Source organism: Pholcus phalangioides, unplaced genomic scaffold (genome assembly GCF_987345545.1).
Source record: "Pholcus phalangioides strain wild (caught in Gottingen) unplaced genomic scaffold, Ppha-v1.0 ptg000008l_1, whole genome shotgun sequence".
Classification (NCBI taxonomy): domain Eukaryota; kingdom Metazoa; phylum Arthropoda; class Arachnida; order Araneae; family Pholcidae; genus Pholcus; species Pholcus phalangioides.
In genome coordinates this window covers 26,951,242-26,964,303 of record NW_028301601.1, presented here as the reverse complement: position 1 = coordinate 26,964,303, position 13,062 = coordinate 26,951,242, and the positions used below count along the sequence as shown (strand labels likewise).

General features: G+C 41.1%; 1 protein-coding gene across 3 annotated transcripts in view; it reads right to left on the bottom strand.

The window, feature by feature from the left end:
* The window catches only part of LOC149084125 (uncharacterized), an 81,958-nt gene that overhangs the window by 17,903 nt on the left and 50,993 nt on the right, over nt 1-13,062 (bottom strand). For 2 of the 3 annotated variants that reach the window (XM_089234467.1, XM_089234466.1), the window contains exons 2-6: nt 6,916-7,183; nt 3,484-3,727; nt 1,212-3,277; nt 922-1,083; nt 645-758 (exon numbers count right to left, since the gene is read on the bottom strand). In XM_089234467.1, coding sequence (XP_089090593.1) covers nt 645-758; nt 922-1,083; nt 1,212-3,277; nt 3,484-3,727; nt 6,916-7,182 — 2,853 coding nt within the window. In that variant the 5' untranslated portion in view covers nt 7,183. The remainder of the gene's footprint in view (nt 1-644; nt 759-921; nt 1,084-1,211; nt 3,278-3,483; nt 3,728-6,915; nt 7,184-13,062) is intronic. The other variant, XM_089234468.1, reaches the window with a different exon arrangement.

Genomic DNA, 13,062 nt, shown 5'->3' with positions numbered 1-13,062 from the left:
CACTTGGCTATTATGCATAATCGCCGGTAAAAGTTATAAATTCAGAAAAAATTATCAAACTTACCAAAAAGCTCGGCGATTATTCATGATAACCGGATTTATTATATTTAGCGTAATATATATCAATACAGCAATCTATCAAAAACAAGAATAGACGTAGATACATCATGCCAAAGTAAATCAGTCTTATACAAAATAGTTTGTGGATCAAATCTCTTTCATTTGACGCATTCTGCACCGTTTCGGCATCCAATAGAATTCGCTTAAAACTCAAGGCGAAAAGAAACGGAGAATACGGCGGAAACGACAAAAATTGATTTACTCCAAGACATCCCTACTGAATGAAGGAATTCAGTAGAGATGTCTTGGCATAAATCAATCCCTAATCAATCAATCAGACGTCCCTACTGTCAGACCAGACACGACCCAGGCTCTGTCCCTTCCGGGATGTAAGCCTTTTACCCGTGTGTGTTGGGTCGCGCTGGGGAAGACGTCCCTACTAGCAACCCCAGAGAATTCTCCTCCCTCTCAGTAAAACTGACCCAGTTTCCAACTCCAGTTCTAAACTCCCCCATTCTGGGTCATGAATAACGATATTGGTTGAATAGCAACTTCGCACAACATGACGATATTCTCCCTGTTACCTTTTTCCTTCCAGGTTCTTTCTTCTCGACATGGCTTCCTTTGGCATGTTTCCGCAACGAGCTGGGGTCGGTATAACGTTTTCCGCATCCTGGAACTTGGCACACGTATGGCCTCTGAAAAATACGGGAAAAATTAAGGCAATGACTGCATTGTCCCAAAAGCATATGTAAAGAGTGGTAATAGACACAACTGCCATGAAGGCTATTTTATAGACCAGGGTCACGTGACTTTGTGGAAAGCACACTATGGAAAATAAAAGCGGAAAGAAATGTTTACCATGTCCTGGTGCGTCTTCTGATGTTTCGCTCTATCCGAGGAATTGCTGAAGGTTTTCGGGCATCCCTGGTACAAGCAGTTGTAGGGCCTCTCACCGGTGTGTGACCTCATATGGATCTTTAAGTTCTCCAGTCGTGAAAAGGCTTTTTTGCAACCTGTATACTGAAATCATTCCAAATTACATGGATGTACATAAAACAGAATGCTGCATCATGTTCATGAAAGAAAATTCACAGTATCGTACAACGTTTCGTTAGGTTGATTCGCATACGAAATCAAATCGATCTTACCGTACATTTATTGGGCTTGTCACCGGAATGTACCCGCATGTGCATCAGGAGCTTGTACCGGGCGTTGAAAGGCTGGAGTTTCCTGGCGCACGAGTTCCAAAGGCACACGAATTCGTCGCACTTCTTCTGTTCGATGTGCTGTTTCTCGATGTGGTTGACGAATTCCTCTTGGTCCTGGAATACCGACTTGCAGTCCAACCACCTGCACTCGTACATCCTGTTGTGGTCGCTGTCAGTGCAGCTGCTGTTCCCTCCGGTCGTCTTGTCTCCTTCGGAACTCTCAAAACTCGAGGAATTTGAAGGCTGACTGCTGCTGCTTTCGGAAGAGGACCCTTTCTTCTGAAGGGTTGCCTTCCTGGCCATATGCTGGTCGTAAGTTGGTGGTGGTTTGTTTGGAAGCGGTGGCAGTGTCTTCGGTGACGCCGGTGGAGGCATCACCTGCTGAAGAGGCTGCTGATGATGTTGCAACTGCACATTGGCCAGATGATTCGGAACTGCGATGTTGCTTGCGATGGGTGTGAATGGAATGTAGTCGTCTAGGCTGAACATGGCCAAGTCTTGCGGCAATATTCTCAAGTTATCACATTCTGGAACCGTGGCTGGAAATAGTCCGAGATCACTCGTCACAGCCGTGTTGAAGGTGTCCTGGTTGCTGAGTGCACAGCTGGCTTCCAGCTCTTGCATAGCCTGTATCACCAAGAGGTTACTGTCAATGTCTGAGAAATCTGGTTTGTTATTGGTGTTATTACTACCATAAGAGCTTTCAACGTTACCGTAAGTTATGGGATGCTGAGGCTCCCGTTGCTGATATGGAACACTCGATGATATCGATCTAGGAGTTTGTGATAAGCTCCTCCTAGTTCCCGAAGAACCAGATCCGGAATGTGGACTAGAACTATTGCGTGCCGAAAGGTGACCGTAGCAGCCGGCCTTTTCCCCTGCAGAGCCCGGAGACACGCATGACGAAGAGCTCCTCGAGCTGTTCAAGTAGGTCATCAGGGAAGTCGGGGACATTCTTATCACAGTGTTCAGATCGATACCTTCGGCGGAAAGGGGAGAATTCGACCAGGCTCGCTTGTTCCTAGAACCTCTTCCCGAGAACGAGGACCTGCCAGAGTTTCTCGAACTACCCATTAGTATCGACTGGATGTCGGTATACGGGGTGAACGTAGCAGCGTTACCCGTACCCGGAGGAAGAGCTTGCGACGTTGATGACGATCCGTAACTGATCATGCTCATGTTATCACCCTCGCACGATCTCACCTGGTTCGTTGTCACAGGAGGCAGCACAGAATACCTCCCGAAAGGTGGCTTGACTTCCTGAAAGGTATTTTTCGATGTAGGGATCGGAACGACATTGCCTTGTTCTGCTTCCACGACTTCACCGCACAAAGTAGACATGGTGATATCGTCCTGAAAATGAGATTCGGGGTTGCCTTTACATGAAAGAAGCGATCCCGATGCTTGATTCGACAATAAGCACTCGAATCCATAATCCTGAGTAATCACTTCAGTCTGGTATATACAGTTACGATCGCCACAGCCATTACCACTACTACCACCACCACCCCCGATATTGTTAGAGGATGTCTGGTTAACAATAGCTTCCATGTCCATCTTGTCCGTTGTAGCACTATCGGTGATCGTGCTTTGATAGCCGATCAAGTTCTGCTGTCCGCTGGGGTATCGACCACCCCTTACCATATCCGTTACTTGCCCTGATATGATCGTGCAACCCGAAGCGGTGACACCAAGAGACACTTGGGATGCGGATCCTATACATTGCGCACTGGTTTCTTCAAAGTTTGGATTATGGGCAAAATCTCTGTCTGCACAGTCTTGAGCACAATGGAAGCCAAGCTGCGCTGTTGCATCCTGAAGCGTCATAGCGTCACCACTACCGTGTGATGCGCACAATGGTTCCGCTGGGGAACTGTTGCTGTTGGGTGGTGAAGGCAACAAATCTAAATGGGCGTTCTGAAGGTGACTGCTTTGAATTAATGGACTAGAGGTAAATTTTCTCGGGGGCTGGTAATTGAATACATGGGAAGGCGTGACTTTCATTGCTGCAAATTGAGAGAAAAACCAAAATTAATTGAGCTTTTGTTTTCAACTGAAAGGCAAATAGCTTCTAAAGCCTATCAGGTGGACCACTATATAGGGCAATGACTCTTCAGAGTTGAAGATGGGGTTGAAAGTTGTTCTTCAATTAAAAAAAAAAAAAAAACTGGAGATATTTCTACGTAAGATGTGGAAAAACTCGAATACTAACCTTGATATGGTTGAGTTCCTGTCACATTGAATCCCAGCATCATGCTGTCGTATCCTATCCCAGGATCAACCTGAGACGCTGTCCTGCCATTTCCCATGGCTGACGAGTCGACGTTTGCCAAAGTGCTTTGCTGACAGTTCTTGAGAAAAGACAGAAAAGGAGGAAGATGTCGATCGAGGGATGCGTCTGACGGACACGGTTTTGTCAGGTCACCGTATTTTATCGGCGATTGACAAACTCTGTCCTGAAACACAAAATCATTCAGACGTAAATCTTTTCGAACTTCTCAGTCGAGCCATAAATCTACGCAGAAAAAAAAAATACATCGCATTTTAAGCATTGCATTTGGCCTCATTTATTGGTGTTGTAGATAATTACAGTGAATCCTCGATTTAACAATACGCCGTGGACCTTTGACCTTTGAAGACCGGGCACACCCCGCTTCCCATCTCAGAGAGATATCGAATCGTTCCCGAAGGATAGGTGTGCTATGCCGTGGACCAGGAAAAATAGCGTTGTAGAGGGACTATCAACTCAATCAACATATTATCGCCACGTGCCACAAAATTTATGATGCTGTTGGTATCTTTTCTAAATCGGCGTTGTTAGTACTACCAAAAAATGCGCTTTCGAGAATTTATTCGCCGCAAATAAATTTTAATTGATTAGTTGATGAAAAAAATCAGATGTGTTGCCCCTCCCTGTAAAGAGGTTTATTGCGGGCGATAGATTTATTACTTGTGGAACTTTTCATTATTATTTGTATTGCTCTTTGCTCCCTATATTGCAACTTGCTGTTTATGTTCTTTTTTCTTCACTCCACTGTAATTGGGCATATGCCTGTTGTGTGAGTTTATCAATAAATAAATAAATAAATAAAATGTATGTTGGTGCACATCTCACACGAAAAGTAGCGATACCGAAAACTTCATCGACGCTTACGGTGATCAAGTGGTATCAAATACACCGATATTAATAGACGTCTTCAGCAGAACTAGAATATATGTGACGAGTTTAAAAATGTATTGTAGGCTATTTCGAAACATGAAAAAATATCATTGGGGGGATATAGGATTCTCTTAAAGTAAAGAATATCGTTGTATCGAGAGGAGTTTACATTAGATTATAGGCAATTCCAAACAAAATTTGAAGAAAAAACCATTGTCGAGGGACTTATCGTTATATCGAGTATCGTTGTGTACCGGGGTTTCACTGCGTATACTCAATTTCAGTTCATATTTTCTACGGACCCTAATGAAATTGTTTTACGTATCTATTAATCTTCCAGCGGGAGCGTGTATCTAGGAAATAAACGATCTCCTTTCCTCCGCGTATCTCTTACATACGCGAATCTGACGTCTGGGATCACGTCAGCGTAGCGTGTAGGCACCGTAAGGTGTGGGGGCACATTGAAGCGATATATAATAATATTATAATATAATACTATTATATAATATTATTATATCGCTTCAATGTGCCCCACACCTTACGGCGCAGGTCTTTAACCAATCCCTGTTATATATAACGCATTGGTTAAAGACCCGATTTCAAGCTTTGTTAAACAATCCGTGTCGATATCGTGAATGCGTCCTAACTTTGAAAAGCAACACATCTACAATTGAATATTGGAGTGCATACGCGATAACTGGTGCAATCCAAAAAGATTTCACATATACATTTTTAATTTCATTACTATCTTTAACTTCAGAATTTATATTTGATAATTACATAATTTCATGTGAAAACGGTTGTTACTTTTTTGATTTTTTAATGATTAATTATTTTTTTTTCGAAATGAAAAGTATGATTTTAAAATAATAAGTTCTTCCGTTATTTGGACTCGGCATCGATTCTATGGTTAGTGTCAAGAGATGTCACTGTTGAAATGACGTCATCATCATCACCATTAACATCATTTTGAGAGACGAGCGCACACAGGAGGATCACTTGAGAAAAAAAATTAATGTTAAAGTGAACTGTGTAAATGCGTAAAAAGTTTTCCTCTCCGCGTCAGCGGCTTCCCAGGAAGGTGCCCCTCACCATTGCCGTCTTAACGCACGACTCAGCCGATCATGGTCCGGGAGCCTTAAGTGAACAGGGGCCCCTCATGAAAAATGAGATCTGATAGAGAAGTTTGAGAGAAAGTAATGCAAATCTGTAGGTAGGCATTTCTAGCCCGGGAGTGGGGCCTTAGAAAAAACACTTCATGCGTGGGCCCACGTAAGGCTGATACAGAGGAGGCGATCGCTCCACCTCCACCCCCTCGCCCATTTAGTGAAAAAATTATGTTTCTGGCATGCGTGGGAGGAATTAGGCATTCAAAAACCTCCCTCCCATATTAACGATGCATACTCTCGATGATTCGCTCCTTCCCGTTCGATGAGCCTGTACCCGCCTATGGGGCCCATGTTGTCCTTAAGACAGCCCTGCTCCTTATAGTCTATAATACTGTTACATATTTACTATTTACCGCAAGAAAACATGTGTAATGCACAAGTACAGTGAAATCTCGATATAACAATACTATGAGGACCAAGAAAAAATATCGTTGTAGAGGGATTATCGTTTTATCGAGAAGTGTTTTATCATTACCCTGTAGGCATTTTGAAATAAGACTTGAAAAAGAAAACGTTGTAGAGGGATCAATCGTTATATCGAGAGACATAAGTTTAACAGTAGACTAACTAATACACACACACACACATCAGGGGCGCCCTTACCAGACGCGGGGCCCGGTGCGAAAATGATATCGGAGCCAGGGGCATTTTGATAATTTCAGGGAGCCCTTTTGCCTCGATTTTCATACATTCTGTGGGAGAGAGGAATCGAAATTCAGAAAATTAAAATCATGAAAATTCAGAATAAATGCAGGAAATAATTCCAGCACCAATGAATATTCAGAATAAATGCAAGAAATAATTCCAGCACCAATGAATATTCAAAATTAACAATGAATGAATGTCATTCATTCATTAAAAAATTAACACAAGAAATACTTCTAGAATTAACGAAAATTCAGAATAAATGAAAAAAAATACTTTTTGAATTGATGAAAATTCAGAATAAATGAAAGAAGTAATTCTAGAAATTGATGAAAATTCAGAATATAAATGAAAGAAACTGCATAAATTGATGAAAATTCAGAATTCTAAAAATGATGAGAGTTCAAAAAACTTCAGAATTATTTCTTTGATAGATGAAAATGCAGAACTCCAGAATTTATGACAATTATTATTATTACTGTAAGTGTGCGGGGCCAGGTGCGACCGCATCTGTCGCACACTTCTAAGGGCGGCTCTGATATCTATATATATATTCGTTGTATCGAGTATCGTTCTAGCGAACTTTCACTTTAATTGAATAAATCTATTTTAGTTAGAAGTGCATCTTTTTTTTTTACAACATGCATTCTAGTTTCAAAGACGATTCGACCTTCATTCGTACATCTGTCAGATGATGCTGTAATCCGGAACCAGCCGGATTCACTTGTTTCGGTGGTAGACGTATCGGCGAAGGCAACCTCGATCCTGGAGGCGTCGATGTTATTATGGGTAGGCTCGATGCGAAAAATTCTGCATCGTTTGGAATGTTTTCCGGCGATTCCACGCCAGGTGGCGCCTCTTTGAGTTGGCTCCTGGTCCGACTGTGATCCAACGGCAAATTAATCAAATGTCCTGGTGCCGATGTCCTCTTTATCATTCTGAAATAACATATAAATCGGTTATTGCCATGCATGAGTAGTATATTTGTTACGGTAAAATGGGATAAAAATGCGGTTGTCATACATTGTACCGTGCCAAGCATTTTGGTAAGTTTGATAAATTTCTTTAAATGTATCGCTTTCAACGGCAATTATGCATAACACCCAAGCGTCGTTGGTAAATTTGATATAAATTTCCTTAAAATTAATTACTTTTGCCGGCGATTATGCTTAGTACCCAAGAGTTGCGTCGTTCGTAAACATGATGATAAACCATGCTATATGATATACTGTACATAATTCATACATGTATTATGTCATTATATCTAGATAATATCGTCAAATTTGTTTTCATTATGCCGAGGTCCGACTATATTCATCACAAATAATAGGCTCATTTGGAATTTTTTTTCTTCATCAGTTACACTAGGCACGATGCATAATCATAAAGGCGATAAATTTCAAGTATTTATCAAATTTACCAACGATAGTTATTATTCATAATCACCTCTAAAATTTAGGATTTATCAAATTTGCCTACGACGCTCGAGTATTAGCTATGCATAATCTCCGTTGGAAGTAATAACTTTTTTTAGTATTTATGAATGTAAAATACAATGGGAGAGAGAGGGAAACGCTTGGGTATTATAGTGCATATTCACCGGTAAAAGTGATAAATTTGTCAAACTTACCGGAACGATTAGTAAGTACGCATAATAACCGATTTATCACATTTACCACAACGTTTTCTTTTCATGTGTTTTCAATTGGTGTTACTTACCATAATTTAATTTTTTTTACTCCAGATGTTACGGTAAATATGGTGAACCGGTTATTATGGAATCATCAATAATCTCGGTAAGTTTATCACATTTACCGGCGATTATGTAAAATCCCAAGTACCGTTATTACATTCGATAAATGCTAAAAAATATACGTTATGATAGTTTGATGAAATGCTACGCAATACTGGGACACAATCGTGGAATGTGGGTACAGATATATCAGGGTACAATCGTAAAATTTGTTAAATAGGAATTCGTTGTATCAAGGTTGGGTTGTAGAACTCATATGATGTAAATGGGCTTATTTACATCAGGGTTCGATTGTAAAATTAATTAAATAGAAGTTTTTTGTATTGGGGAACACGCACATGCACAAAACTTGTAAAATTCGTTAAATAAAATAATTTGTTAATTTAGAGTTCGTTATATCGGTGTAAATTTGTTAATTGGGAGATCATTACATCGGGATGCGATCGTGATATTTATTAAATGAGATTTCGTTATATCGAGGTCCGAGTTCAAAATTAGTCAAATAGGAGTTATTTCGGGAATGTTCGGAAAAATTCGATAAATCAGAGTTCGTTATATATCCGGTCCAGACTCTGACTGTTTTAAAAAGATAAATACATAAAGTTCTGAAAATCGGAATAATAATTCATATCGCGGGAATGTGGGACCGATTTATCATATTTACCAGTATGAAATGGGAATTACGCATAAGGACCACCAAATGGGATGAATTTAAAACGGTTAATCATATTTACCAACGGTGCTTGGGTATTATGCACAATCGCAGGTAAAAGTAATGAATTTAGAGAAAATTTATCAAACTTAACAAATTACTTACACACTTACTACAAATGGTCAGCGATTGTGCATAACAACTGGATTTATCACATTTATCGTAACATATACTCATCAATGACGAAAATGTTTGTGAACAATGAAAGAAATCAAACAACTAATATATCGTTAATGACTTGTTTAAGCCAGGGGTTACTTTTGAGTTCTTAAACTTTTGTGCCGTTAGGATGAAATCCACGGACCACCTGTGCGAATGAAATGAATGACGCGGCCCCCTTCACAAAATAACACTCAATTTACGCAGTAATGTAAAAACAATAGACAAGAAGGGTGGACTACGGAAGAAGCAGGATGAATTTCAGCCTTCCAGACCAGTAAAGCTGATACCAGGGAGAGTCTACAACTTGCGGCCACGTAGGGGTACTGGAAATTCACGAAACTGATACGTCGTTGAACGGCGAACTTTATTGGAGAAACTATAAACACTTAACATGTTAACGTTGTGAATCAATGCCACCCATAATCCAGCTAGCCAGCCGATGTAGCTTCGGGAATGATGAAAATCTCCTAATTACCCAGGAGAATTAAGACGTAGGATGCTTATGGAACAGGAATGTGTGCCTAGAATGAGCTAAAACATCTGGGTGTCCGAACATTGACTGACTTGGGCACTTGGACAAGGACATGTGACGCAAACATGACATCGATTCGTCGTTGTACGGCCTACACGACTAGTGACATCCAACGAACGCGGACGGACCGCCTTCAACGGAATTTGATTATCGAGTCCGGACGTGCCCCAAGGAAGTTTTAATATAAATTTAGATTTCGATTCTTAGATCATGATTTATCATAATTATTTCGTTGATTTATACTCCTGTAATTGGACTTGTTATTCTGTTATACAAATTTATATAGATACAGTCAAACCTCGTTAATGAGTCACTCTTGGGAGAGCATAAATATGACTTAGTAAGCGGAGTAAGCCATAGCTGTGCCAATTCCTGCATGAGGACAATTGGGACTTACAAAAAGTGACCCCGTAAGCGGAGTGACGTGTTAACCGGGTGACACACTAACGAGGTTTGACTGTATATATACATATGCATATTTAATAAAATTCCAGATGCACCCATCTTTCGGGAACGCTTTGATATCTCCTTGAGAGGGGAAGCGGGGTGTGTCCGGTCCTTCAATGTTCAATAGGTTAACTGTTTTTCCTAGTTCAAGCTCACTGACCCTTCTGAAATCTCTCCAAGAACCCCATGGGCGGAGATACGGGGGGCGACTGATCTAATGTATATATGTATGTATGAATTGACATCATCATCATCGTGCTCCTTCCCTCCAGGAATGATGACCGTGTCCCCCCTCTCCCCCCCCCCCCATACTTCTAGGTCTATCTCCACCAATGAAGAAAAAAAAAAAAAAAAAAATAAAACGACACGGCAAATCCAAAATGCACGATTTTTTTGCTACAACGTGCCTATTTGCGAAACCTCCACCAAGGTAACTGAGAGGGGTTTAACATCAGATAGAACGCCAGTAGCGTATTTACGGGGGGGGGGGTGGGAATTAGCGGGCTGCAGCCCAGGGCGGCAAATTTGAGAAATGATTGGCCAAGAAAATTAGTAGAATGGGAGAAGGGTTGCAGAATTTTTATAACCGTCGATAAATTCATCTCTGTCCAGACAGGTAGAGGCTACGTCAGTGGTGACCAAAGTAAGTGTCTTACACTGAGTTTACAAGCATGTGAGGTGAGTGAGCGAAAGAGTGACTAAGAGCGTGAACAAGCATGTGAATGACCAAAAGAGTTACCCAGCAAAGGGCCATGTCAGTGAGCAACCAAAAGAGTGACATAGAGCGTGCGATATCATGTGAGTGATCAAAACAGTGCGAAAGCATGAGGATGACCAAAAGAGCAACTTAGGGAGTGTGTGAGCATGGGAATGATCAAAAGAGAGACTTGGAAAAACGGGTGTACTTGCAGGAGTGCAGAGAAGCCAAGCAGGTTATAGCACAGGGTGCCAAATTCAAGAAAGAGTAGTGAAGAAAATTAGACTAGAGAGAGAGAAAGAGGTGAGAATGGGAGAAGGGCGGTGAAATTCGTGTAGCCCAAGTCAAGGTACAACAGCTTCCCGTACATTTTAATCATTATTAAATAGATTCAGAGCTCTATATGGCGGTTTAAAGCCCTAAGTTAGGCTTCCGGTTTGTAACCACTCTTTCATACCATGGCTTTCAGCCCGGAATCTACTTAAGCCTTTTAGCGGCAATGTGATGAGATATCTCGCCTTGATAAAAGCCTCTTTATTTTAGATTGACAAGCCCAGATATTTTATAAAGTTGATTTCTCAATGGAAAACGTTTCCCTGCACCACTTAGTTTGCACGCACCGAAATCGGAAGAAAATCTACTTTATTAAAAAATATATTACATTTTGAAGGAGGGGGGGGGCGCCTCAGTGATTTCTAATTGCCGCCTAAAGTGTTAAGAAGAATGACCCAATAGTCATCCGCAAATATTTGCCTTCCCTTGACACAAAGAAGCAGCAGCGGCATAGACCGAACACATAGCGGTTCGATCACGAGGTACGGGCGTGCATAATCGAGACTAGCGACGAAAGCATTTGTATTGTTCCACACTTCCCATACTCGAGCAGCGAAGGCGAAAAAGAGGACACTAAACAACATGCGCGACTTGAACAATCCGGTTTGTTTTCACCACGATCTGTCGTCGATTTTCACTATGTGGTGGATGGTCCATTTCTTTCTTCCTTCCCCCCCCTCCCGTCTTCTGCGTAGGTATCGCCACACCCTTACAAATAAAACCCCTCTATGGCTACATTTGCTTTATCCTCTTTTTCTTTTACTATGCGCGGATCCCTCCACCCCTATGAATTGTTTTTCTTTCTAGTCGAAATTCTCGTCCTGCTTACCTCTTCGCTCCACTATAACCGCAGCCATAGACTGGCTATACACTAGCCCAATATTTGCCAAGAACCAGAGCAGAACCGATTCTTGCAGAGCACTATCCGTGTTATAGCTGTTGGACCAATGCGTGGTCAGACGGATTGGAAGATAGGGGGAAGGAAAGCGTCAAAGACAACCTCTCTAACATTTGACGATCATTGCTAATGGTGGAGCGGCCACACCCTTTGAACGTATTGGGCCAGCCTTGACACGAGTCAATGAGCCGTCCCGTAAATAACAGAGGTATGGGAAAACCCCTGTATTTCATGTATCCGCTATTTAACTTTAGATGTTCGTAACTTTTTATGTATTAAAATGCATTACATATTTACATTTTATTACACAAATATAGAATATTCTATGAATTCGTGAATAGTTAAAAAGTTTATAAAAATTGAAAGAATCGGTGTATTTGAACGTGAATTGGGGAAAAATTATTCTCACGAACAGAGATTTTGTTTTGGTTCAGGAAAAAAAAAGAAGTTCGTATTTTGTTCGATAGAGGACACTGCACGAAAGCAAATCACTGGAAATACGCAAATAGAATGTTGGGTGTACAATTAACTGCTCTTTTGTGAATTTTCCTGTTGACGCTTATATAGGGTTTTCATTGTTGATGTTGGTGGATAAAGTACTATTGGTGGAGTTGTGTTTTACTTCAGTCCCGAATCACCGGCTGAAAATTTGAAAACGTTCCGGAGAGATTGAATGGAGGTCGATGTCTAATCATTCGTGTCGGACTGGTTTCTCTGGCCCTCTACAGACAAAAATTTGAACTATTTTTTTTTTTTGTACCAAACTGAAGTCCTTCTTCGTGAGAATAACTTCTTCGCAAACCACATTTTCAAATACACTAATTCTTTTAATTTTTAAACCATTTACAAATTTATGGGACACCCTGTACCAGCATATCTAAACCTTCAGTATGAACTTCTGTTCTCATTTCGTCATTATCTTTCAAACCATACACAGCCAACACCATCTACATCAGAAGGCCTCCGAGCGAAGCTCTTGACGTCACTGAAGAAGGCCACATCTTACCTAGAGCCATTGGATATAGCAGGCCGACGCATGCGTCATCTTTACCCTATTTGTAGTATATCCAATGGCGGTAGGTGAGATGACCTTCTTCAGTCACGTCACGAGCTTCGCGTGGAGGCTTTCTATAGATGGTGCTGACACAGTATTGGTCCATCACAACAGAAGCAATTTTCTGCAAGTTCACCTCCGATGAGGTGGCTGCGTCTGAATTACCCAACATCATCTAAAGAAGAGGGTGTTCTTTCTCAGGGGGTGTTGAACTTACCCTTAGTGTGCT